General features: G+C 36.8%; 1 protein-coding gene across 2 annotated transcripts in view; it reads left to right on the top strand.

The window, feature by feature from the left end:
* TMEM117 (transmembrane protein 117) overlaps positions 1 to 20,727 on the top strand; it is a 179,063-nt gene that overhangs the window by 56,847 nt on the left and 101,489 nt on the right. For both annotated transcript variants that reach the window (XM_041399071.1, XM_041399072.1), the window contains exon 4: positions 17,277 to 17,376. In XM_041399071.1, coding sequence (XP_041255005.1) covers positions 17,277 to 17,376 — 100 coding nt within the window. The remainder of the gene's footprint in view (positions 1 to 17,276; positions 17,377 to 20,727) is intronic.

Here is a 20,727-nt window from a genome sequence, read left to right as displayed (position 1 = left end):
CCCATTTGTTTCATTGACTTGAAACTGTTCAATTGAGCTTCTAGAGTTATTAACTATTACCAGTTTGGAAGTAAATAATTCTCAGTGGGACCTATTTCAAGGCTGGAATGGATCCAAGATAAAAGCCTTTGGACAGGGTATACACATAAATCCCCAATATCGTTGGTCGGGTTATTCTAGGGAAACACAGCAGATTAGTAACATGATGCCTTTCAATTCCACTAATGAAATCCTGTCAGAATAAATTAATGAATGTCATAGTGATATTTTAGGCTATCTTATGGCCATGTAATGCAGTTGTTTAAAACCTCATTGCACAAACAATTTTAAGTGTTGTTGACATAAAATAGTAATCCATACAGTTACTATGTTACTCTACCTTTCCTGTTAACAGCAGTATTGATTTGGTGAAAAGCAGAATTTACAAAACTATTTTCCAGCAAAGCTGCCTGTGTATGACCAAGATTCAGTCCTACTAACACAAGAACAGTGTGAGTTCTGTACAGGATTGTCTTGAAGGAACTTACATTTTGAGATTTTGAGAAACATTAATTTTGATCGTAACAGTCTTTCTGTCCAAAATGTTATAACAAAAGCCTATTTTGATTATATCAGTCCAAAAGGAGCTTAAATACCTCCACACAGAAGTGAGTAATTTATTTATTGACTTTAATAATTTGTATTTATTAATGCAATGCAATATTTAGAATTATAAAAGGAGTGAAAATTAACTGTAGTCAATATCATTCAAGAAGATTGTAAAAAATATTGTCAGGAGGAGAGGAGGGAGCAATGCTATTGAGCAGTGGTGACTTGGTCTTGTTTCCATAAAGAACTTACATAAAATCAGGCTCAGAACGCCTCACACACACTGATGTTAGAAGGTAAGCATGAACATTACTCAGGTAATTTAGATTATAAAATATAATTCAGGTTATATGTGTGTTTGCTTAATTTTTGGTTTAACTTTACAAACCCGTCATTAGTGTGGATCCTCCTTAGATCACCATGTGAGTTGCCTTTATATTGCTCAAGACCGTAAGAATGCCAATTAAGACAGAAAGAGCTGGACCTCCAGAGACTAATTAATGACCAACAAACATGTTTATTTATAGAACCCATAAACAAACAAAGTAAGAAGCCAAGGCCCTGAAAAACAGTTATAATGATATCTGCTATTAGTATTTCCATGTACTGTTTGTACTCTGGTAAATCTGTTTTATGCTGCTCTAAATATAATTTTCAAATAATTTTTTTGTTACCACTGCAAGTTCTCCTCCAGTCAAAAGAACCTGGTTCTAGGAACCACTTCCCCAGTCAGAAATTGAACCTTCATCTGTTTTAAAAGTTTTAAAACATTTGTTTTAAGGCAAAGCATGTTGGCTTATACCATCTACATTCTCAGTGGCAGCTTCACTTTGCTATTTCACAGTTTTACCTTCAGGATCTTAGTCTCAAAAATTCTCTGATGAAGCCTGGAAGGGTAACAGATTGGTGTTCCACTGTACTGACAGTGTTTTTCCCACCTGCAGAGCTCATATTCCTGCTCTTGAAATGGCAGATTGATCTGGAAAATTAACAATCTACTGTGCTAACCTTTAACCTGTTAATCTTCTCAAAGGTCAGTGCTGGGATAACAGACCAAATCTAAAAAGGTATTATCCCCAAAGCTTCAATTTTTCAAGTTCTCAGTCCCTTCTTCCTGTTTAAGAAGTTCATGAGTGCCATCAAGGGTTCTTATCCATAAATCAAAAACTATACTGCTAATCAACACATAACTTATTTTTAAATTGAAACTCAAATATTATAGACAAAATATTGTTAAAAAGTAGTTTAAAACATGAATTATGAAAGAAATTCTCCTCAGGTGGACATCACACATAAGAACAAAATTATGTAAGCAGCATCTGCAAGAAAGCAGTAGTCAGAGCCTGAAATTAGTACTACAAAACTCAAGGAACATTCCTTTTTCTCCAGCTATAAACTGATTGGCTCTGAGTAGGTTCACTCCATTAAGAAAAGACTCATGAGTTAGACTAGAGGCCACACAAAGTCTGAAATAGAAATAGATGAGTTCCTCTCTTTCAGCATCACTTCTCTTTTTGGCACTTGCTACACTATTGTTTCATAGCTCTTATTCCAGTAAGCAGTAGTCACTTACTCATTTGGACCGCCTGAAATACAAATATTTTTTTGCAGCCATAGTCATCAGCTCTTGAAGGAACTGCCAATTAATAATGAAGGCCTTTGTTGTGGCAAAAATCTGCTTGAAGTAAGAGGGTTTACTGTAGTGCATGCATTGCCTAGGGGAAGAGAGACTGATAGCAAACCTTTTCATTGCCAATTTTTTCTTAGAGCTGATCTCTTCTGTATCCAGTGAGACTCTTTTGCATTATTGCACCCCTGCGCAGAAGGATTAAGTATTGGATATGGACACCATTTTTACCTTATATTTTGTATATATTTTATTCAAACTGACCACAGGGCTTATAATTATTTGAAAATGCCTCAGAAAAGTTATTCAAACATTCTTAACAAATGTATGGCAGCAGTATCTTACAACAGTAAGAACAAAAAGTGTCAGCATTTCAAATTTGGCCTGTCAAACGTGTCATCGTATATTACTACTCTTTCTCATCTTTCGGGGAGCTTATCCCCAGACTATCTGGGGGAAAAAAATTCTTCCAGTAGCACAGGATCCATTCCATTTTCGACTCTCTCTGTGCCCTGGAGGTCATCTGATATTACTGAAAGCTAATATTTGTTACAAACTGGCACTGCTGGTGGCATCAAGAAAACTCTATTCTCTTGATTACTTTCTCTCTTGAAGGACTTGAAACCCTGACTGTCTCTACAGTCTATTCAGCTTTTAAAGAAACAGGATTGACTTATTGGTCTTACTCCAAAAATAATCTCTCTTCATTGTTTTGAAGCAAACTGCTTGAGTTTGTTTAATGAGGAGACAAAGTTTCCATAAGGGAAAACATGACCTTTTTAAATGAAAACAAATCCCTGATAAGGAAGTGCATCTGAAGTGTAGCTATTTTTTACCTTGCTGATCTGGCCAAATCATATGTGGTTTCTTTAGTTCACCTTGACTTAAAGAACAATGATTTTTTTGGTTTAATGATCATCTGTTTTGTGGAAAAAAGTGTCTATTGATGTATTTTCTATAAATAAGTTTTCATTTGAGGTTTCAGTTTTATCTCATGGTAGTCATATACATGGTAGTCATTTTGTGAAGCACTAATAACTAAATCTTTTTTGAGGGACACAAAGAGAGAAGCAGGTAATGATAGGAACTCTAAAACAAAGGGCATTAAGAAAAGTGGTGTAAAGCCCTCAGAAAACTTCTGTTGGCTGTTCCTCTTGCAGCCTGAAGGCAGAGTTCATGCACTTCTTTTCCAAACACTAACTTATTCTGCTATCTGGAAAAAAACACGTGGCTTGTGCTGTCTCCCCACAAGTACCTTTGCACAGGAAGGCAGCACTGTGCTCACTGTCACGGCCAGCCGTACCACTTACAGGATGGACGTGGGGCTGTGACAGATATTGTCAAGCCTGCAACAGATTAGAGAGAACACAAGGGGAAAAAGTATGTTGGAAAGGTAAATGAAACTGTATCATATCCACATCACGTTAAGAATCCAGTTGTCCTCCGGAGGACACCCGTAGGCTGCTCATCGGGGGCAGGGTTTCTTTCACTCCTGAGTGTTCTGTTAGTAAGGAGTTCTCTCAGCCCTAGGAAAGCTTCCTGACAATGTGATAAACTAATGCCAAAGTCTTGTTTTCCTTTAAGGGGGATAGAAAAATATATACTTTAAAAAAATTGTAATTGCTCTCTATTTCAGCAGTTCAGTTAAATACCAAAGCCTGACCAGTGAAGATTTCTTCTTAACTATCCAAAACTATAGCTTTTTATTTATCATTCTGTTGGCAAATCCTTGTTTAACAAGAATTCTTTGTGGGCTTCTCTGTCCGAAACCAGTTAACACATTTGGTTGTGCTTTTAACTGTGTTTTTCTTTATCTACCAACATGATTACTTCCAAGATGAATGTAAACCATCTGAAATTTTCAAAAATTGAGTGCACTTTTTCATCAGTTCAGAATGCTTATCACAAAAGCCCCCTACAAAAACATAGCAGATCGATACACTTCTGGCCAAAAAAACAAAAAAAAAGAAACTAATAATAAGAAGATATAACTTTTACTTCAAATTTAGATGAATAGTATTTTTCATTCCAAAACTGATCAGTTGAATTGTATTTAAAGTATGCAGAACTTAAAGTATGGAGTAAACTTTTTTTTGGAATTCTTTCTCCTGTCAGTCTTCCTGAAATCAATCATCCAAGCTGCAAAAGAGGGCAGGAATATTTGTGCTGTTATTCTAATAAAACCCTAAACAGTTTCCCAAGTGGCACCTTCAGCATGGCAGTGCCTGTCCTTTGTGCTACTCCTCACCTCTGACACAGCAGCTGGGGAGGTCTCCAACCTCAGCCACAGTTTGGATTGTGCTCTGCTGCTGAGGGAAGATCTCAACACCCCTCAACATGCTCAGGTTGAAATCAACCCTGAGTTGAGCAGAAGTTTGCATTAGGTCATCTCCAGAGTTCTCTTCCAATGTAAATTATTCTATGTGTTCGTGAGAAGTATAAAAATAGGAAAATATGTAATATGTATTTGCAGTGTTACTTGTCTGGGTTTTTACTTGGAGTAAAGGATCACCTGTAGAACAGTTGAGTTCTGGTTACTACAGAAAAGAGTAAAAATTTACCAGCTTTAAGCACTGGTAAATGACCCCCCTCCAGTATAATAGGAAATGCAAAAAACAGATATGAAAAAGTGGAACTGGATTCCTGCAAGGGAGAGGTCTCCTGCCAGTTCTGAGATAAAATCTTTGGGGAAATTAAGGGATGACTCAGTGTAATGCACAGTGTGCCTGTACAACCAGTAAATCAAAAGAGACAGTGTCACAATCCGTTCTTTTTTTCTCTTATCTAGCAGAGGATTTTGTTTTCATTTTCAGTACAGAACAAGAAATGGGATTTCAGTTCACAAATGTGACAGACTACTGGCTGAACAGGCTTCAAACAAATCGAAGAAAATGTTCTTTAAACATTGCAGGAGATAACTCACAGGCATGGTGATACTTATTTTTAGAGTTTTTGTGGACCATCTGCATTGTCGTGTAATGTTAAAATTTCTCACTGGGTTGACACATTTATCATAATTGTGAAATTTTCTCGTTCATAAATTTTGAACTGGGGATACAAACGGTATAAACATCCCAGACAGAGGCCAGAAGGGGATGATACAAAATTAATCTATATGTAAGAATGCAGTACTTCTATCTAGATTAAGAGAAATTGGAAAAAATATGAAAATGAAATTTTATGGAGAAGTTTGGTTTGGTAAATAATTTATATTAGCAAATGAAGAGAATTAATTTTTAAAAAATCCCTAATCTTATTTAACAGTAAGTATTTGAGAGATAAATCTGATTAATGTAGAAGCTGGAGATCTCTGAAGTCCTACCAGAAGTTTGGTGTTATGATTTGTATTTGAAATATTGCTTAGGAACATTTAAATTAATGTTAAATCAAAGTCCTTACTACTTTATCTGTTGTGGACTATTTCATTTCTAGAAAGTCAGTATGAACAGAATATATCATGGAGGGCTGATTTTGGCTGGCTGCCAGCACCCACCTTCAGGAGGACAGAAAGAAAATAAGATGGACAAAATCATGGGTTGAGGTAAAGATAGTTTAACAAAAAAAACCCCAAAAGCCACGTGTGGAAGGGAAGAAAAAAATGAAGAAGCTTATTCTCCATTTCACACCAGCAGACAGATAGATGTCCAGTGAATTTCTGGGAAGTGGGGAATTGGAACACATGGCAATTCCTTCAGAATGCAAACACCACAACCCTAAATATCCCTCTCTTCTCCTCCCGACCCTCCCTTTTATGCATACAGTGTGGAATATCTTTTGAGTCAGTTCAGATCAGGTGCCCAGCTGCCTCCCTCCAAACCTATTGCCTGTCTGCAGCCTGTTGGCCTTCTGAGTGCTGCATTGGAGAGAGAGCCCTGATGCTGTGCAAGCAATAGCCAAAACATCAGAGTGTTACCAACACCCCTGTAGCTAGAAATGCAAAGCACAGCACTGCATGGGCTGCTAAAATGAAAGAAAATCTATCTCAACCAGACCCAATGTGTGTAACAATGGAGGTGTGCAGTATTGTGAATGATTTAAAGCTATATTTAGAATGCATATACTTTTTTGTTCATGAGAGTGTGTGAAAAAGACATTTTAAAAAAAGGAAAAAAGCAGGCAATATATCTGATATATATCTAGAAAAATATTTATTTTGAAAAATAATATAAGTTTAAAGTAAAGTGTATTTAAATGTTATTTATAAATAAGATTTTAAAGTTCTGAAATATGATAATTTAATCATACTCTTCTTGTAATGACTACTTTCTATTGATTAGGTCTCAAATTACTTTATTGCCTTGTACCTTCTTAGTGGTGTGAGCATTGAAAATGTGCTGTTTACTATTCTATCTTCTCCTTTAAAATACCAAATATTATTGTATAAGGCTTAAGACACTTGGTTTTACTTGAAGAATTAAATTTGATCTTATCTGCTTCTAAGCATTCTCATGGCTTCAGCTCACAGGGAGAATTTTTACACTGTTGTTCCTGAGCAGAGAGAAGGGTTTAGAATTGATCTGCCAAACCTTTCAGTAACCTTCTACTTCTTCCACTCATCAGTGTAGAATATCAGTTTAGTTACAAAACCTCCCACATAATCAATATGTAAACTCAGGAAATACTGTAAAATACATGGTGGTGTTCCTGAAGCCTGGGAGCATCCAAGGTAAAGATCTCAGGTTATCCTTATTAAGGACCCCATTTGCTTTGGCTGGTAGCATGTGGATGATAATTTCCAGCCAGTATAAAACTAGTTCTGGATCAAATGATCATTAAAGAATAGCATTTTTAAATGTTTTCCACATTGAGCATCAGACAAAGATATTTACTCCGCAGTTTATTTAATTATATCTGTCTTGCTGTCATCTTTTCAACTTTAGATTTAACATAATATTTTAATAAAATCTTAACTGAAGTTTGCTCATTCTTTTAGAAGTTTCTTACTGACAATGTTTTACCATGTAATCTTTTACATTATTTGGGAGTGTAATTTTCAATCTTATGTATAAGTTTAAAGGTAATTTTTTCCAGTTAGAATGATATTTTCCAGACTATATATTTTAACTGAAGTCACTGGTTTTAGTTACAGTTTGGGATATGTGTAGACCTACAAGGAATGTTAGGCCTTCACTCTAGAAATCTGAACCATGCTGGTCTTAAAACGTAAACATCCATATTTTGGTCATATTTCATAGTTTAAGAATCCAATAAAGATGAGTTTGCATTTAACTAGCTACTTTTGCATTTAATGGAACTGAAATCCCCAGAAGATGATTCATCTGATTCAGAGGTGTTCTTGCATGTTAACAAGGTAAGCTAACAGCCTCAGTGTGTTATCAGCACTCTTTAGGTCACAAATCTAAATGACAGCGCCATATGAGATGCTCTAAAGAAAATTGACTCAGTCTCCGCCAGACCCAGTGCAGATGTTTAAGATGAATCAGATGAGTTATGTCTGTAAAATGCTTCTCCATTGACTCTGGAGAGAAGTGGACTCTTCCAAGGAATCCTAGAATTACTAGTTGAAATTGAAACTTTTTTAGTCTGTAGCTGAGATGAAACTCAGTGATATTTGTAACTAACTGACCTTAAATATGTAGCCAAATGCATGGAAGCTTAGTGTCCGGTTGTCAAAAAGGCATGTGCATACATCTCTCTCTCTCTCTCTCTCTCGCTCTCTCTCTCTCTCTCTCATTGTTTGAAGATGTGCTACTCCTTAGGGAAAATTAGGAGAATATTCTTTTCAATGAAGTTCAGACCACAAATTCTGTATTTTCTTCATTTATGTGTCTTATAGTGGTCTTACAAGTGACAGTGGTGAAGCAAAAACCTGTGTTTCTGGTGTGTCTGTCTTCTGATAACTCATGTGCAAGACATTAAAAAAGACTGTATATGGACAGTGGGCAATGGAGAGCTGTTGATTTGAGGGTAAAATCAATAAAAACATTCTGTCACTTTCCCCTCTATATTTGAATGATAATTTTATTTAAAATGTTGAGTACTGTAGGGACCAGAAAATAAAGCAGTCAGTACAATACAAGGCAAAGTTATATCAAGTGTTGGACTGGTATCAACCATTGGATGATTAAGAAGTCACAGCAAAGGTGTTTGCTTTGGCAGCCAAGGAGTGGAAGAACAGGCTGTCTTTGCTGTGTTTTCCATGTGAAACTCTCTGCTGCAATTACATGCCAGCTCCTGTCAAATGACTGGCCCTAGACACAGTTGTTCTTTATATACAGTTTTCAAGTAATACAGTAAAGAAACAATCTCCTCAATTTCATAATTTGTACATTGCTTGAAGTCTAGTTCTTTTCCATCTGCTCTGCAATCTGCTGCTGATAGTACATCATGAGGGAAGCCAACCAAATCCTCAGACCAGCCCCTGAGTTGTCAAGCCTCATTTTCCTTCCATTTCTTCTCAAAGGTACCTGTGAGCATGGGAAATAATTTTTGTTTAACTCTAGTTTCTATATCTCTGCCTGATTTTATAGACTTAAGTAAGACTGATATAAACAAGTAATCTTAAGCCAAATACACAAAACTGAATCATGGGATCATAGAAAGATTTGGGTTGGAAGGAACCTTATAGACCATCCACTTCCAGCCCCCCTGTCATGGGCAGGGATGCTGCCCACTAGACCAGCTTGCTCAAAACCCCACCCAACCTGAAAGATACTTTCTGTTTGCACCTGTAGAACTGTTTGCAGGCTGTAGAACTTTAATAATATTTTCGAACAAACCATTTGCAGAGAAAGTGCTTCAGAAGATTCTTATTTAGGGCTTGCTTGTAGCTATATCAAATTGCAGTATCCCTTTTAAAGCTGTGGCTTACAATCCTTTTCAGATCCAGCTCAAATTCTCTTCAATTATGATCACTGAGTATCTGTCAGAAGAGATTCTGTGTCAACATTTCTTTGTTCCCTCTGTTCCAACTCATTAACTTATGGCATGTTTTTTGTAGTTTTCTGGCATTTCATTATTTTAAAATAAATACCCCCAATTTTTTTATATCAAATTTTCAGGGAAGTTTAGTAAGTTAAAGAATGATTAACATGCAAAGTTGCATAATCTGTGAATACTTACACATTTTTATGAAAAATTAGTTAAATATTTTTCTGCTTCTGCTTTCCCAGTTGGACTGCTGTTTACAAGCAGAGTCTATTTGGTGTTTTGTAACAACTGGAAATTGTCCTACTTTCACCTTTCTGAATAGCAATAATACTGCAGTTACTTGCTTATTCATTGTAATAGTGCATTTAAACTTCTCTGTCATCCCTAAAGCTGAAATAGATAGAAAGTACAAACTTTTGCTAAAATTGACAGAAGTTTTAAAGTTATCAAAACACTTGGTTAAAATGATGGAGTTCCAGATATATTATTTTATTTAATTTTGTTTATGTTCTATTGATGGTATGAACAGTTCTCTTTTTTTTTTTTTTAATGAATGATATTCTTTGTCTTTTAACTTCAGTTTCTGAGAATATTGCTATACATCTGTCTATTTCTCTTATTAAAATGTAAAGCCAGGCATAGACATGTGCAAGCCATGGCCCTTTCTGAAGGGTACAGCCAGTGCAGCATTATTCAAACCCATTCTTACCAGTATCTCACCAAGTTCAAAAACAAAGAATTATTTATTTATTTCTTTTAAAAAGTTTCACCACATCTCTTTTTCTAAACTACTAATCTAGTTTCATCTTTATAAATGCATTGCCTGATATATTCTTTAGTTTCTGTTGCTTTTTCAAATACATGAATACTATTTCCAAATCTGTTATTTTTTAATTTTAGTAGCTGAAAAACCTGAAAGATTCTGAAATATTCTGAAATACCACACACCAAACAAATTATCTGTATTTTAAGTTAAGCATGTCTATAACACTTAACAAGTGCCCAATGCCACTTGTCTTATTTGTGTCCCCGGGCACCTGTTTTATCTCGCATTTTGGCACTTTTTACTGTAAAACTATTTTGATATCCTACTATATAGACTCATGGAATGAATCAAATAGGTCATTTAATGTACCAGCACATAGTACAGTGTTGCAGATTAGTTGCAGAATTTTACTAGCCTGTTAAAAGAAATGCTAAAAAGTGGCGTGATTCTCTTAACTTGTCACAATTCTCCCAACTTGTTTCATTATCCACTAAAATAATTCTCAACAAGAAAATCTCTTAGCCATGCAGTATCAAACTCTCTCCTGCAGCACCAAACTGGCATGTAAGAGGCAACCCTGTGTGTCGTTGCTTCAGTAAAAACAACTTATGCCACAGTCATAGAGCTGGAATGGAAGAACAAGCAGCTACATATAAGCTGCAGTGCTGGTGTGTGTGTGCTGGGGACAGGTAAGGCTGTGCTATGTGTGAACAGGGGAGCATTCATCTGTTCACAGTATAATTAGAAATGTTTCTGCAGCCAATCCTTGGCTGAGTATTGTAGCCTATATTTAAAAAAAAAAGAAAAAAAAAAGAAAAAAAAAAAAGCTAATGCACTCTGCAACCTTTTTTTTTTTTCTTCTTTCTGACTAAACAGAATATATTTTTTAATGATACACATTGCACATGAATAGCAAAACTCCTGAAAAGTTTGTAAATGATATCATGGACATAATGCATTTGAAAAATCAGTTTGTTTAATTCTTTTTTTGGGCACCTTTTATGCTTTTCCCCAGACTATCCTGTCCATCATAAGTTCCTTGTAGTGCAATTTGTGGGGTTAGTACATAATTTTCATCACAGCACTTATGTAATGATGGAGAAAGGTGCTCATCTGAGGGAAGAAATCTGGGTTCAATCCCTAACTTGTCCATTCATTGTCTCCAATTTTATTTGTCATTTAGGGTTTGACAGACACATACAAAAATGTAGGTGTACCAAATCCATTGGTACATTTAAACTTGCTGGAAGCATGTGCCAACACTCACCAAAGTTTACTTTTACCAGGGGGGCTGAATTCCTCCCATAGTGGAGGTCCTTAATGCTTTTGAATTTGCTGATCCCTAAGATTTTCCCAGCAGAGATGCAGATTCTCACAGCTTCTGGCAGTATGATTTGCATTTTGCACCTCCTTTAGACGTAAGCTGTTGGCTGTTTTCACATACGACATCACCATGCCATAGAAGAAAATAATCTAAATTAACATCCTGCTTTTAATTGCTGCCAGATCCATTGATTATGGAGACGGCCTAGGAAGGCTAGCATCATTAGGCAAAAGTCAATCTGTATGAATGTCACCTGATCCCTAAAGAGAAGTCCAGACTCTATTGGACATCAAGGGCTTTATGCTTGGTTTGTTGGAATAAGATCCACAAAAACCCTCACCGGAAACTCCTACAACTAGCAGTAGAAAAAGCTACATTAAGAGCAAAAATATGTTAAAAATCCTGTCCCAATTTGCTTAGGCACCTTAATTTGGACTGTAGTTGTGATCCAAACACCTAAACTGACCAGTGGCATCCATTCAAAAAGTGAAGGAAAGGGAATATTTTTCTTCTATGTGAAAGATGATATTTATAAAAAATATGGAATATACAGCTCAGTTTCACCTCATCTAATGGTGTCCTGCAACACAAATTTCTTCTCCTCTTGTGTCATCATATTTTCCATGTTGAGAATGACAGTGAGGTTCAATTCTCTAACTCTGAAGGGCATTAAACCAGTGTCCCTTGGAGTAGGGACTGAATCTCGTGTGTACCCTACCACTGAAGTTGCATTATCTCTTCTACATTAACAGACAGAACTGAAATTGCTGCATTTTTCAATGGGCCTTGTCTTAAAGGCAGGCTTGCAAAGCTAGAAACTCAATGGCCTGTCCCTGTGGACAGTGAGGAGCTCCTGTGTATCCTAGCAGCAGAACTTCTAATGGCTTGGGAGCTCTATAAGCAAAGTCCCCAGAGTAACTCACACGGCTCTCAGGCCTGTAGAATGATGAGCAGAGGTTTTCAGAATTACAGTTCTGCTGCCTGATTAGAAAATCCATGTATATATAAGTTACCGACCAGTGATGCTCAGCTACACAATTGGTCTGTCAGTCTCAGGTGTTCTGCACTGTGCCATGGATCTGCTTTTCTATAGCCAAGCTGGTTATGCTTCTCATATTTTTGTGTCTTGGAGATTAGCTTGCTGATCCTCTTGTGGCTGTTACCTCTTTGATGCCTTGTCAAGCAAAATCCCTGGTTCAGTGCCTCTTAATTCTCTCTGTTCTGGTGTCATAGAAGTTTTGTCTGTATGTCTGAAGCATGCTCTGAGGATGGTTAGGGACTGGATGGATCGCTGCTGTGCTCTCTGTGCTGTTTGCTGGTAGCTGTGCATTATGCCATCCTCATTATGATGTGCCAGTTTATAAGACAGCAGGTCTTACTGTCTCTGGGCACCTTCCAGTTCCCCATGGCTCTGACATTAGAAGAACAGCTTTTCATCTGAGTGAATTGCTACCAAGTGTCTCATTTGCCATTCTGTCATTTTAGAGTGACAAATACAGATCAGGAACTGTATCTGCAGTCTTTTATGTATGTTTTCAGTTATTCTGACACCCTCTGCCTCTTCTAAATTGACAGTAATGGAAGATTGTGGTGCCACATCTAAACACATCCTTCTTTGTACCCTGTGTAAACGCCTGTGCTTTCAATTGTTTGCCAGTGTCAAAGCACTTCACTTTGTCAGATGCACCAAGGAAGATGAGTTCCATGTAGATAATCAGCTATTTAAGGGGAAGGCCAAATAATAAAACCACACCAGAAAAGTGCATATCAGACTGCAGAACATGTATATACTTTTTGTGGCTCAACATAAAAGATATCTAGGCCTCCCCTCCTTTTTAAAGAGCATTAAGTTATCACTCTCTGTGGATGCAGCTCCTGTTGGCTCTGTACAGAACATGCACTGTGTTCTGTGGGCCAACCCCAAGCCATCAGTACTCTAGAGTGTATAAAGAACCAGCTGAAGCTTAGTTAAGATGCATCAAGGTTGCTAAAATTGCTTTAAAAGGCAACTAAAACCTCCCCAAAGTGTCTATGCTTTCATTGCTGTCCCTGGACACCCAGGGTTCTGTTCAGGTGTCTGGGTTGTCAGTTATGTCTCAGACCTCACAAGAGATACAGAGATCTTTGGATTAGCATCTGGAGATCAAGTTATGTCACTTCACGGGGAATCACTTAGTCACATAGGTTTAACAATGCCTTTTAATATGTGAACATGGGGTTTTTTTGGCATGCTAGCCATCAAGAAGTAATATAAAGCAAGTAAATCCTTGACCTAGTCTGACCAAGCTCCATAGAGAGTTTGACTTCCTGGTTTACCCTTACATTTAAGTGTCCCTATTCAAACTAAAGCCCATTCTTAGATCCTGTGATGGCCAAGAAAACACCATCTCAGCACTGAGTCTCAGTCTTGACATTTTTTCAAGTGCTTGGAACAGTGTCAGTAGCACCACAGTGACTTGTGCATCTTGATCCAATGTAAAATTTAAAACCTTCCATTTGCTTTCAGACTGCAATTTTAGCAGTATCATCCTTCTTTGAAAAAATGCTCTGATATCTTCCTTGGAACAAAATCTCCAGGCTAGTGTGGTTGTCTCTCTCTTTATCCCTTCTGTGTACACTGCTGCTAACTCCAGGAACTGTTCAAATACCCTGGGCTCATATGTCTTTTTACTGACTCACTGACTCATGGTTATTAACATACCTTTTGCATCAATATGGATGTAGACAGTTACTTATGATTTTTAAATCTGTTTTAGAATTGTGTTTATTAAGTCTCCTTTGTCTTTTGATCCCTCTCTTTTTTCCTATTCTGTTAAAATGATGCTTTACCTTCCTTAAACTTTGGCCTGCTAAGAGCAGTTTCCCTAGAGCTGCAGCTTCCAGTGTTACTGTGAAAGGCTCCCAAATCCCAGTCACAAATTTGTCCTTCATCTATAATATTCACAAGCATTGGATCCTCAGACTTTAATTATTTACACTCATCCTGTCTGTCTCAGAAGAGCTTTTTTACTCTGGGCTTTGACTGCGGTGTTTTTTCACTCAGTGTTTCCTTAGGTTGTGCTGCTCGTGCAATGTGCTGGTGCCTTGCTGCACAGTACACAGATGGTAAGAAGCTTTTTGACAAGCTATGGAAAATCTGGGCTGGCCATGACAGTTAACTGGAACACAGCAGATCTTAATCCTCCTGCAAGGTGCAGACATGGGTTCTAGCCAGGAAGAAGACTAAATAATTAAAGAAAACCACTCTAATCAGTAGCTTAATCTAGAAAAATGTAAAATGTGAGGATTTTCCACCACAGAATTAATTTTAATTTTGGAACTGTTATAATATGTATCCTGCTAGTATCATCAGGAAAACATGTCTTTTTTGAAAATGTCAAGTGTTCTTATTCCTATTTAAATTAAAACCTAAAAATGAAAACTGGAAGGTTTTTTAGGTTCAAACCTAAAAAAATATTTAAACCTAAACATTTTTTTTTGATTAATTTTTAGCAGCCCAAGATCCCTATTTTAAAATAGTCAATTTCTCTTTGTGTTTTGAAGGAAAAATAATACTGCAGAGATCATAAAAGACAGAGGGTGCAATGCTAACAGTTAATGAAATAGTGATGTATTTCATTACTATTTCTAGTAAGATGACAATGCTAAAAATATTCTTCCTGTTCGTAAAAAGTTGTAGCTGTATATTAATCAGTAAATGCACTTAAAACATGCATAGTTTATATTCCTAACAATTTCTTTATAATAATATGCTATTTTGACACTAACTGAAGGTTTGTCAATTTGTATTATTTAATTCAGGAATTAATTACTTGTAGACTGGAATGCACAATTTATACTAGGATTCTTTGATGTTTTCATGTTTCAAATGACAAGAAGAACTGTTGGGAAGATGTGATGATTTCAAGGCCCTTCTGTCTTTAAGTATTGTATCCAGTTCATTCAACCTTATTATAAGCCTTCTGATGCTTCTAGCATTCATAAAAACAAGTGATTACACTGAGAATTTCAATTTCCTTTAAAAAGAATCACTTATGTCTGGGTTGATTTCTCTTCTTCTAGGTAATACCTGTATTCAGGGATCAGTGTCCTCTCAGCCTTTTTGGTTAACCCTCCTTGTGCCCAGCAGCCTGCCAGGGTGGCAGTGGCAGGACTGCTCTGTGTGCCAGGGCTGCAGAAATGGCCCAAGTGGCCCATTTTTGGGGGTGTTGTGCAACTGTTTGCTTATTGTACACCTGTAATCATGTATAATGCCTATGAGAATGTGTAGCGCACATAAGAAAAGGTGAGAACCCTGGGGTTTTGTTTGTGTCTGTCACTGATGGAGAAAACTAAGGTATGCTTTGAATTTGAGGGCCATTCCTGACAAGTGACACTTATTGCCATGCCTTCTTTGTGAACAAGACACCTTCTTAAGGAATGCAGACTTGATTATTTTCTGCCTTCACAGATGCTACAAGAATGGCATGCCCGAGCTACAGGAAAAAAAGGAATTCCAAATATTTTCCAGTTCTAAAGCATCTAGGAGAATATATCTGGGAGGGCTGTGCTTGCCTGTTTTCAGTCTTTGCTTCTGCCGTTGCCCTCTCCTGGAGACAAAACACTGAAGCTGGGAGACTTTAGGCTGACCTGATGTTCCTGTTCTTGAGTCCTTATGTCCTTATTTATAACATGGTGAATTTAGGATACTGATGATCTTTTAACTACATGGAATGCTGTTAAAAATAGTTTGGATTTTTTTTTTTTTTTTTGAGCAGCAAATGAGAGACAGCATTTATGTGCTATTCAACAAAAAAAAAATAGATGGCATTTTTGTTAGTGACATACCAGCTGAAAGGTCATAATATATATAATGATAATGGCTGTTACATTAGGACATTTTTCATGCGTCATGAAACTGTTCACTGACATTAATATATCTGCTCTACAACATATTAAATTCTCTCCAAGAAATTATACCATGGTCTATGCAAGACCATGCTAGCAAGATGTTCTGTCTTGATCAGATATTTAGATTTTAACAGAACTGGCCCAGAGAGTGGAATCAGTTTGCACTGATCCAATTGCAGAGGTATGGTCTGTATAGCTCCTAGACATTGCAATATTTGGTATGTAACAATGGTAAGATTTGAATAATGGAGAGCGCAGTGTTCAAGGACAGTTTTACATGTAACTGTGTCACTTATGCACACTCTTAAATAGGCATAACAATACATAAAAATGTTTACAAGAGTCTTGAAAGCAAAGATATCGCTTGTAAAGTTAAATACAATTGCTATTCATATTCATTATCATCATTATTAGCTCTTGAGGAGAGTTGCCTCTTCTTGACCACTACAAAAGTCTTCTAGAAAAAGATATCAGTATATTAAAATGTATGGGTTTTTTTCAGAAAGGTTTTAATCCAGAACAAGTAACTTTACCTTCTTAATTGTTAAAGCCTCTTGGTAAACTTGAAGTCAAATTACCAAGTCAGGTAGCAAATTCTATCTGTTGCATTATTTAAGCAGAATGGAAATGCTTCTTTTGGATTGAAATAAAATATATCTGTGAAAATGAATTGTATAAATCTAGAAACAGTGACATCTCACTGAAATTTTGCAAAACTTGCTTACACTGATGTGTCAAAAAAGTGGTTGTATAACTGATAGAGTGAAAAGTCAAGCAGCTCAATTGTCTTTTTAAACATACCTTAAAGACTTTTATTTTTCTTCATGAAGATTTTGCAAAGTCATGGATTTGAAAAATGTTGTAATTCTATCTGTATAAAGGAAAAAGATAAAAAAGCATAAAATATTTTCTACTTCCAGAAGCTTTACATAATCCTAAAGTCTTTGCCAACTGTTATTTTAGCACCTTCAAAAGAGACATGGACTTCAAAATCAGACTCACATTGGATTTCTAATTGAAATCGACCCATATGGGTTCAATTCTATGTCAAGACTCAGATCTAGCAGAAAAGTTATTATGAAAGCAATGGAAAATCTCTCACAGATAATAAATTTTGTCACTAATGCAAGCTCTTTGCAACTACGTTGATCAAATGTGTATCTCTTATGTTTGCGTTTTTGTTTTCACAGTGCATACATTATAACAGACTTCATGGGCATCAGGAATGAAAATTTTATGAAGGTAGCTGCAGTTGGGACTTGGATGGGAGATTTTGTCACAGCGTGGATGGTAAGAAGCATAATTACATTTTAAAAGGAGAAGAATATGTTTGTTGCTTTCAAGAGAAAGAGGAGAGAAAACTCAATTTCTCTAACTCAAGTGTTTCAACCCAGAAAAGTAAAAAGGTAACAAACGCATAATGGCAGGTATTCAATTGACAGTCCAGAGGAGTTTCAGTTAAAATGTATCAGGGAGATTTTTTATTTCTGTGAGTGGGAGTTTTGCCATTGGCTTCTGAATGGTGGCCATCCTTTTCTGTGAAGCAGCATCACAACGTGCTATCCCATGAAACAGTGAATAACAGCTAAAAATAAATAATTTTAATGAAAAGAAAGAGAGGAAAAATTAAACTGAAAGATGTAATAGAAAACAATGGAATGAGAGAAGGAAAGCAAGCCAGTTACAAGCCAGGACTTGAAGGTAGTCTGATGTGACTGATTCGTTTTGATCTAATATAGGACTTAGAAAAATAAAATTTTCACTTGGATTATACTTGTTACAAAGGAATCTTCTATGTGCAAGCCAAAGATCAGCTTAGTGAAAGAGAACCAGAAAATGACAGCCAATTTTTGGGAACAAAATAAAGCATCTGCACATTTTAATTGTTCAGAAAAAGCATTTCTTAAACACAAAGTGATAAAAAGTGAGTTTAATAGTTTTTTAAGATTAGGTTTTTAAGATTTGTGTAGGTAAGCTTTTTAGCAATTGGATTTTAACAATATCTTCTACCCTCCATATTTGGAACCATACTGCACAACAGACAGAAGGGGGAAAAAAAGCATCAAGGAATTTTTCAGGATGTTGTTCAGTGTCCGTGGTTTGTCCAAAAAAAACTGTACTCTGTGAAATGATGGCCATGAAAAGCAAGTGTAGAGAAAATAATTTGTATATGCTTTACTGTAAGGACATCACAGAATTGGTGCCTTGACTAATATTGACAATTAATGTGGAGTCTTCTGAATTGGTAATAAAATTTATGGGTACTTCTGAATACCTTCAGTTTGCTTTTTTCTCATGGGCTTCCACACCTTTATTCCAGTGTCAAAGAAGAGATGATGCATAAACTAAACTGAACTTAGAGAGATCATGTACATCCTACATATGTGCCTTAGGGCTCCAGTGATAGATTAAAGACAAGTTGTTCTACATTAGGAAATGTGGGTTTTTTTCAGTCCCTCTTTTCTTCTTTCTATGAAAAAACTCCCCTGTTTTGTGCAACACTGTATAAAGCATGGAAATGGTTGATTCAAAAAACATGATCCTGATCATTTTTTGGGTACTCAAAGCACTCTCAGGTCTCTTTGACAGTGGAGTCACAATTAGATTGTGCCACAGCAGATTCCTGTGGCAGATGGAGTTATCACCGAAGAATGGGAGAGAGACTAGGAGAAAATATAGAAGTGGTTTGATTAGAGGAGACTGTTCAAATTCATCTGCTTCTATTAGCTTTCAGGAAGAGTAGAGAACATGGGATTGGAGGGTCAATGTGTTTTAGGACATGCTTCGATTGCATGAGGAGAATTGCATGAGGTGTAGTGATTGATGTTTAGGTCTTCAGGGTGAAAGAGAATAGTGATATTGCTTCTGCAATGCAAATCTCTAGGCAAAGTATATCAACCAGGCAATGGTAATGACAGTGTTCAAGGGCAGCTAAGCCTGGGAGCATCAAACAAAACTACTACAATTTCAAGGTCTCTACCTCAATTAGAAAAGATGAGGTTGGATGTGTATGCTGGTGCATGGACATGTACATTGGCACAAATCATGTCCCACAGTGTCTAATTTAAGCAATTCATCTATTTCTATATGAACAGAAATTGCTGTGTAATTTATATTTGAATTTACTTGACCTTTCTGCTTATAAAGCCCAGCGTGGAATTGATGTCAAAGTAATACGAGTCTTTCTGTGGTATTATATTTTATGAAGTTTCCTCATCCTGTTTTGAAACAGAGAAGAAAAAACAAACCTGTAAAGGAACATTTGCCACCTTCCCATTCACAGCAGTTTATATTTTCTAATGTTTAAGAAGTTTTTTCAAAGAAGTCATCCATTCATACACTCTAAGGCAGAAAATAAATACAGAGACGTAGCCTTCGCTGTGTTTGAACCATACTGGAATTAGGATCTTATTCTTTATTTCATTGAAAACTTTGGGAATAAGCAGAAATAAAACAGATGGGATTCCATTTTAAAAATGTGTAATCAATACACAATATTATTACCCCAGGACATTGAGGAGTGGCTTATTAAATCAGGAAAGTGATTGAAATGGGAAAATATGTTTTGGATCACTGTTTGTTTTGGATTGAAAGGGCAGAAGTAAGACTTTCTCCTCAACACTTCCTAGCTGACTGACTAGTTTGGTGACAGGATCTGACACAATTTCTAATAAAATTAGCAATATTATTTCAGTTGTGTGTATTGAGAATGGGGCCATGCTATGGGTGCCCAGAACCTTCTCCTTTTTAACTCTGGACAGGAGTGTCTGCTACTAATAAACATCTTTGCTGAAATCTGTAGATTATTATCTGTTATTATTAATATCTGTTAGATATTCTGAAGTCTGTGAAGAAGGGAATGGGTTCAGTACACTGACTGTCTCTCTGCACTTTTCGCTCTTTGAAGCCATGGAAGTATATCTTGCAATCTTGCACCTGCTTTGACATGCCCTCCTGCTCCCATAAAAAATGCATTGTCCTCATGGAGAATGCTTTTGAGGCAGACACCACAGATTTTTGCACAGTAGGACACCTTGGAAGAAAGGCTGGATTCCACCCAGACAAACCTATAAACTAGCAATTACAGCTGCCTTCTGGGAGAGTGCAAGCAGGCTGAGGAAGGAGCTGTTTGAGTGCAGAATCTCTGATGATTAGAGTGGCCCCTCTGTGAAGATGAGCCACCTGCTGCAGCTGTGTTTTTGTGAGGGACACAGTCCTGAGCATGTGGGCTAAGGCATGCTCAGAGGATAGCTGCAGGAGTGAGTGGGTGGCACTGAAGTGACACAGAGAGCAGAGTAGTGTTGGCTTTCAGACTGTCAAAACTGTTGTTCCCTTTTGGCAATGGCTTTTTGGACTCTACAAAGATTGGCCCTGAGCTGTGAACTACACTCATACACATGGTGAGCTTTGCTTACCAGCTGCCATTACCATTTGCATTAATGACATATTGCTGCCTCCAAACTCTACATATGTGTGAAAGAGACTAAACAGTAGAAGTCTGGAACTTTTTTGTATCTTTCTTAGATACATAGATAGATGCTAGGATTATCAGGAGCTGAAGCAGTTGTCTTCAGCCAGTGTATGGTACTGATCTCTATGAATATACCAGGCTGGTCCTCCTGACAAGGGATCCTATTCCTA

The sequence above is a fragment of the Onychostruthus taczanowskii genome, unplaced genomic scaffold (assembly GCF_017590055.1).
Source record: "Onychostruthus taczanowskii isolate IOZ18803 unplaced genomic scaffold, ASM1759005v1 scaffold153, whole genome shotgun sequence".
Taxonomy (NCBI): Eukaryota; Metazoa; Chordata; class Aves; order Passeriformes; family Passeridae; genus Onychostruthus; species Onychostruthus taczanowskii.
The sequence above is the reverse complement of the archived record's forward strand: the minus strand, read 5'-3'. Positions and strand labels throughout refer to the sequence as shown.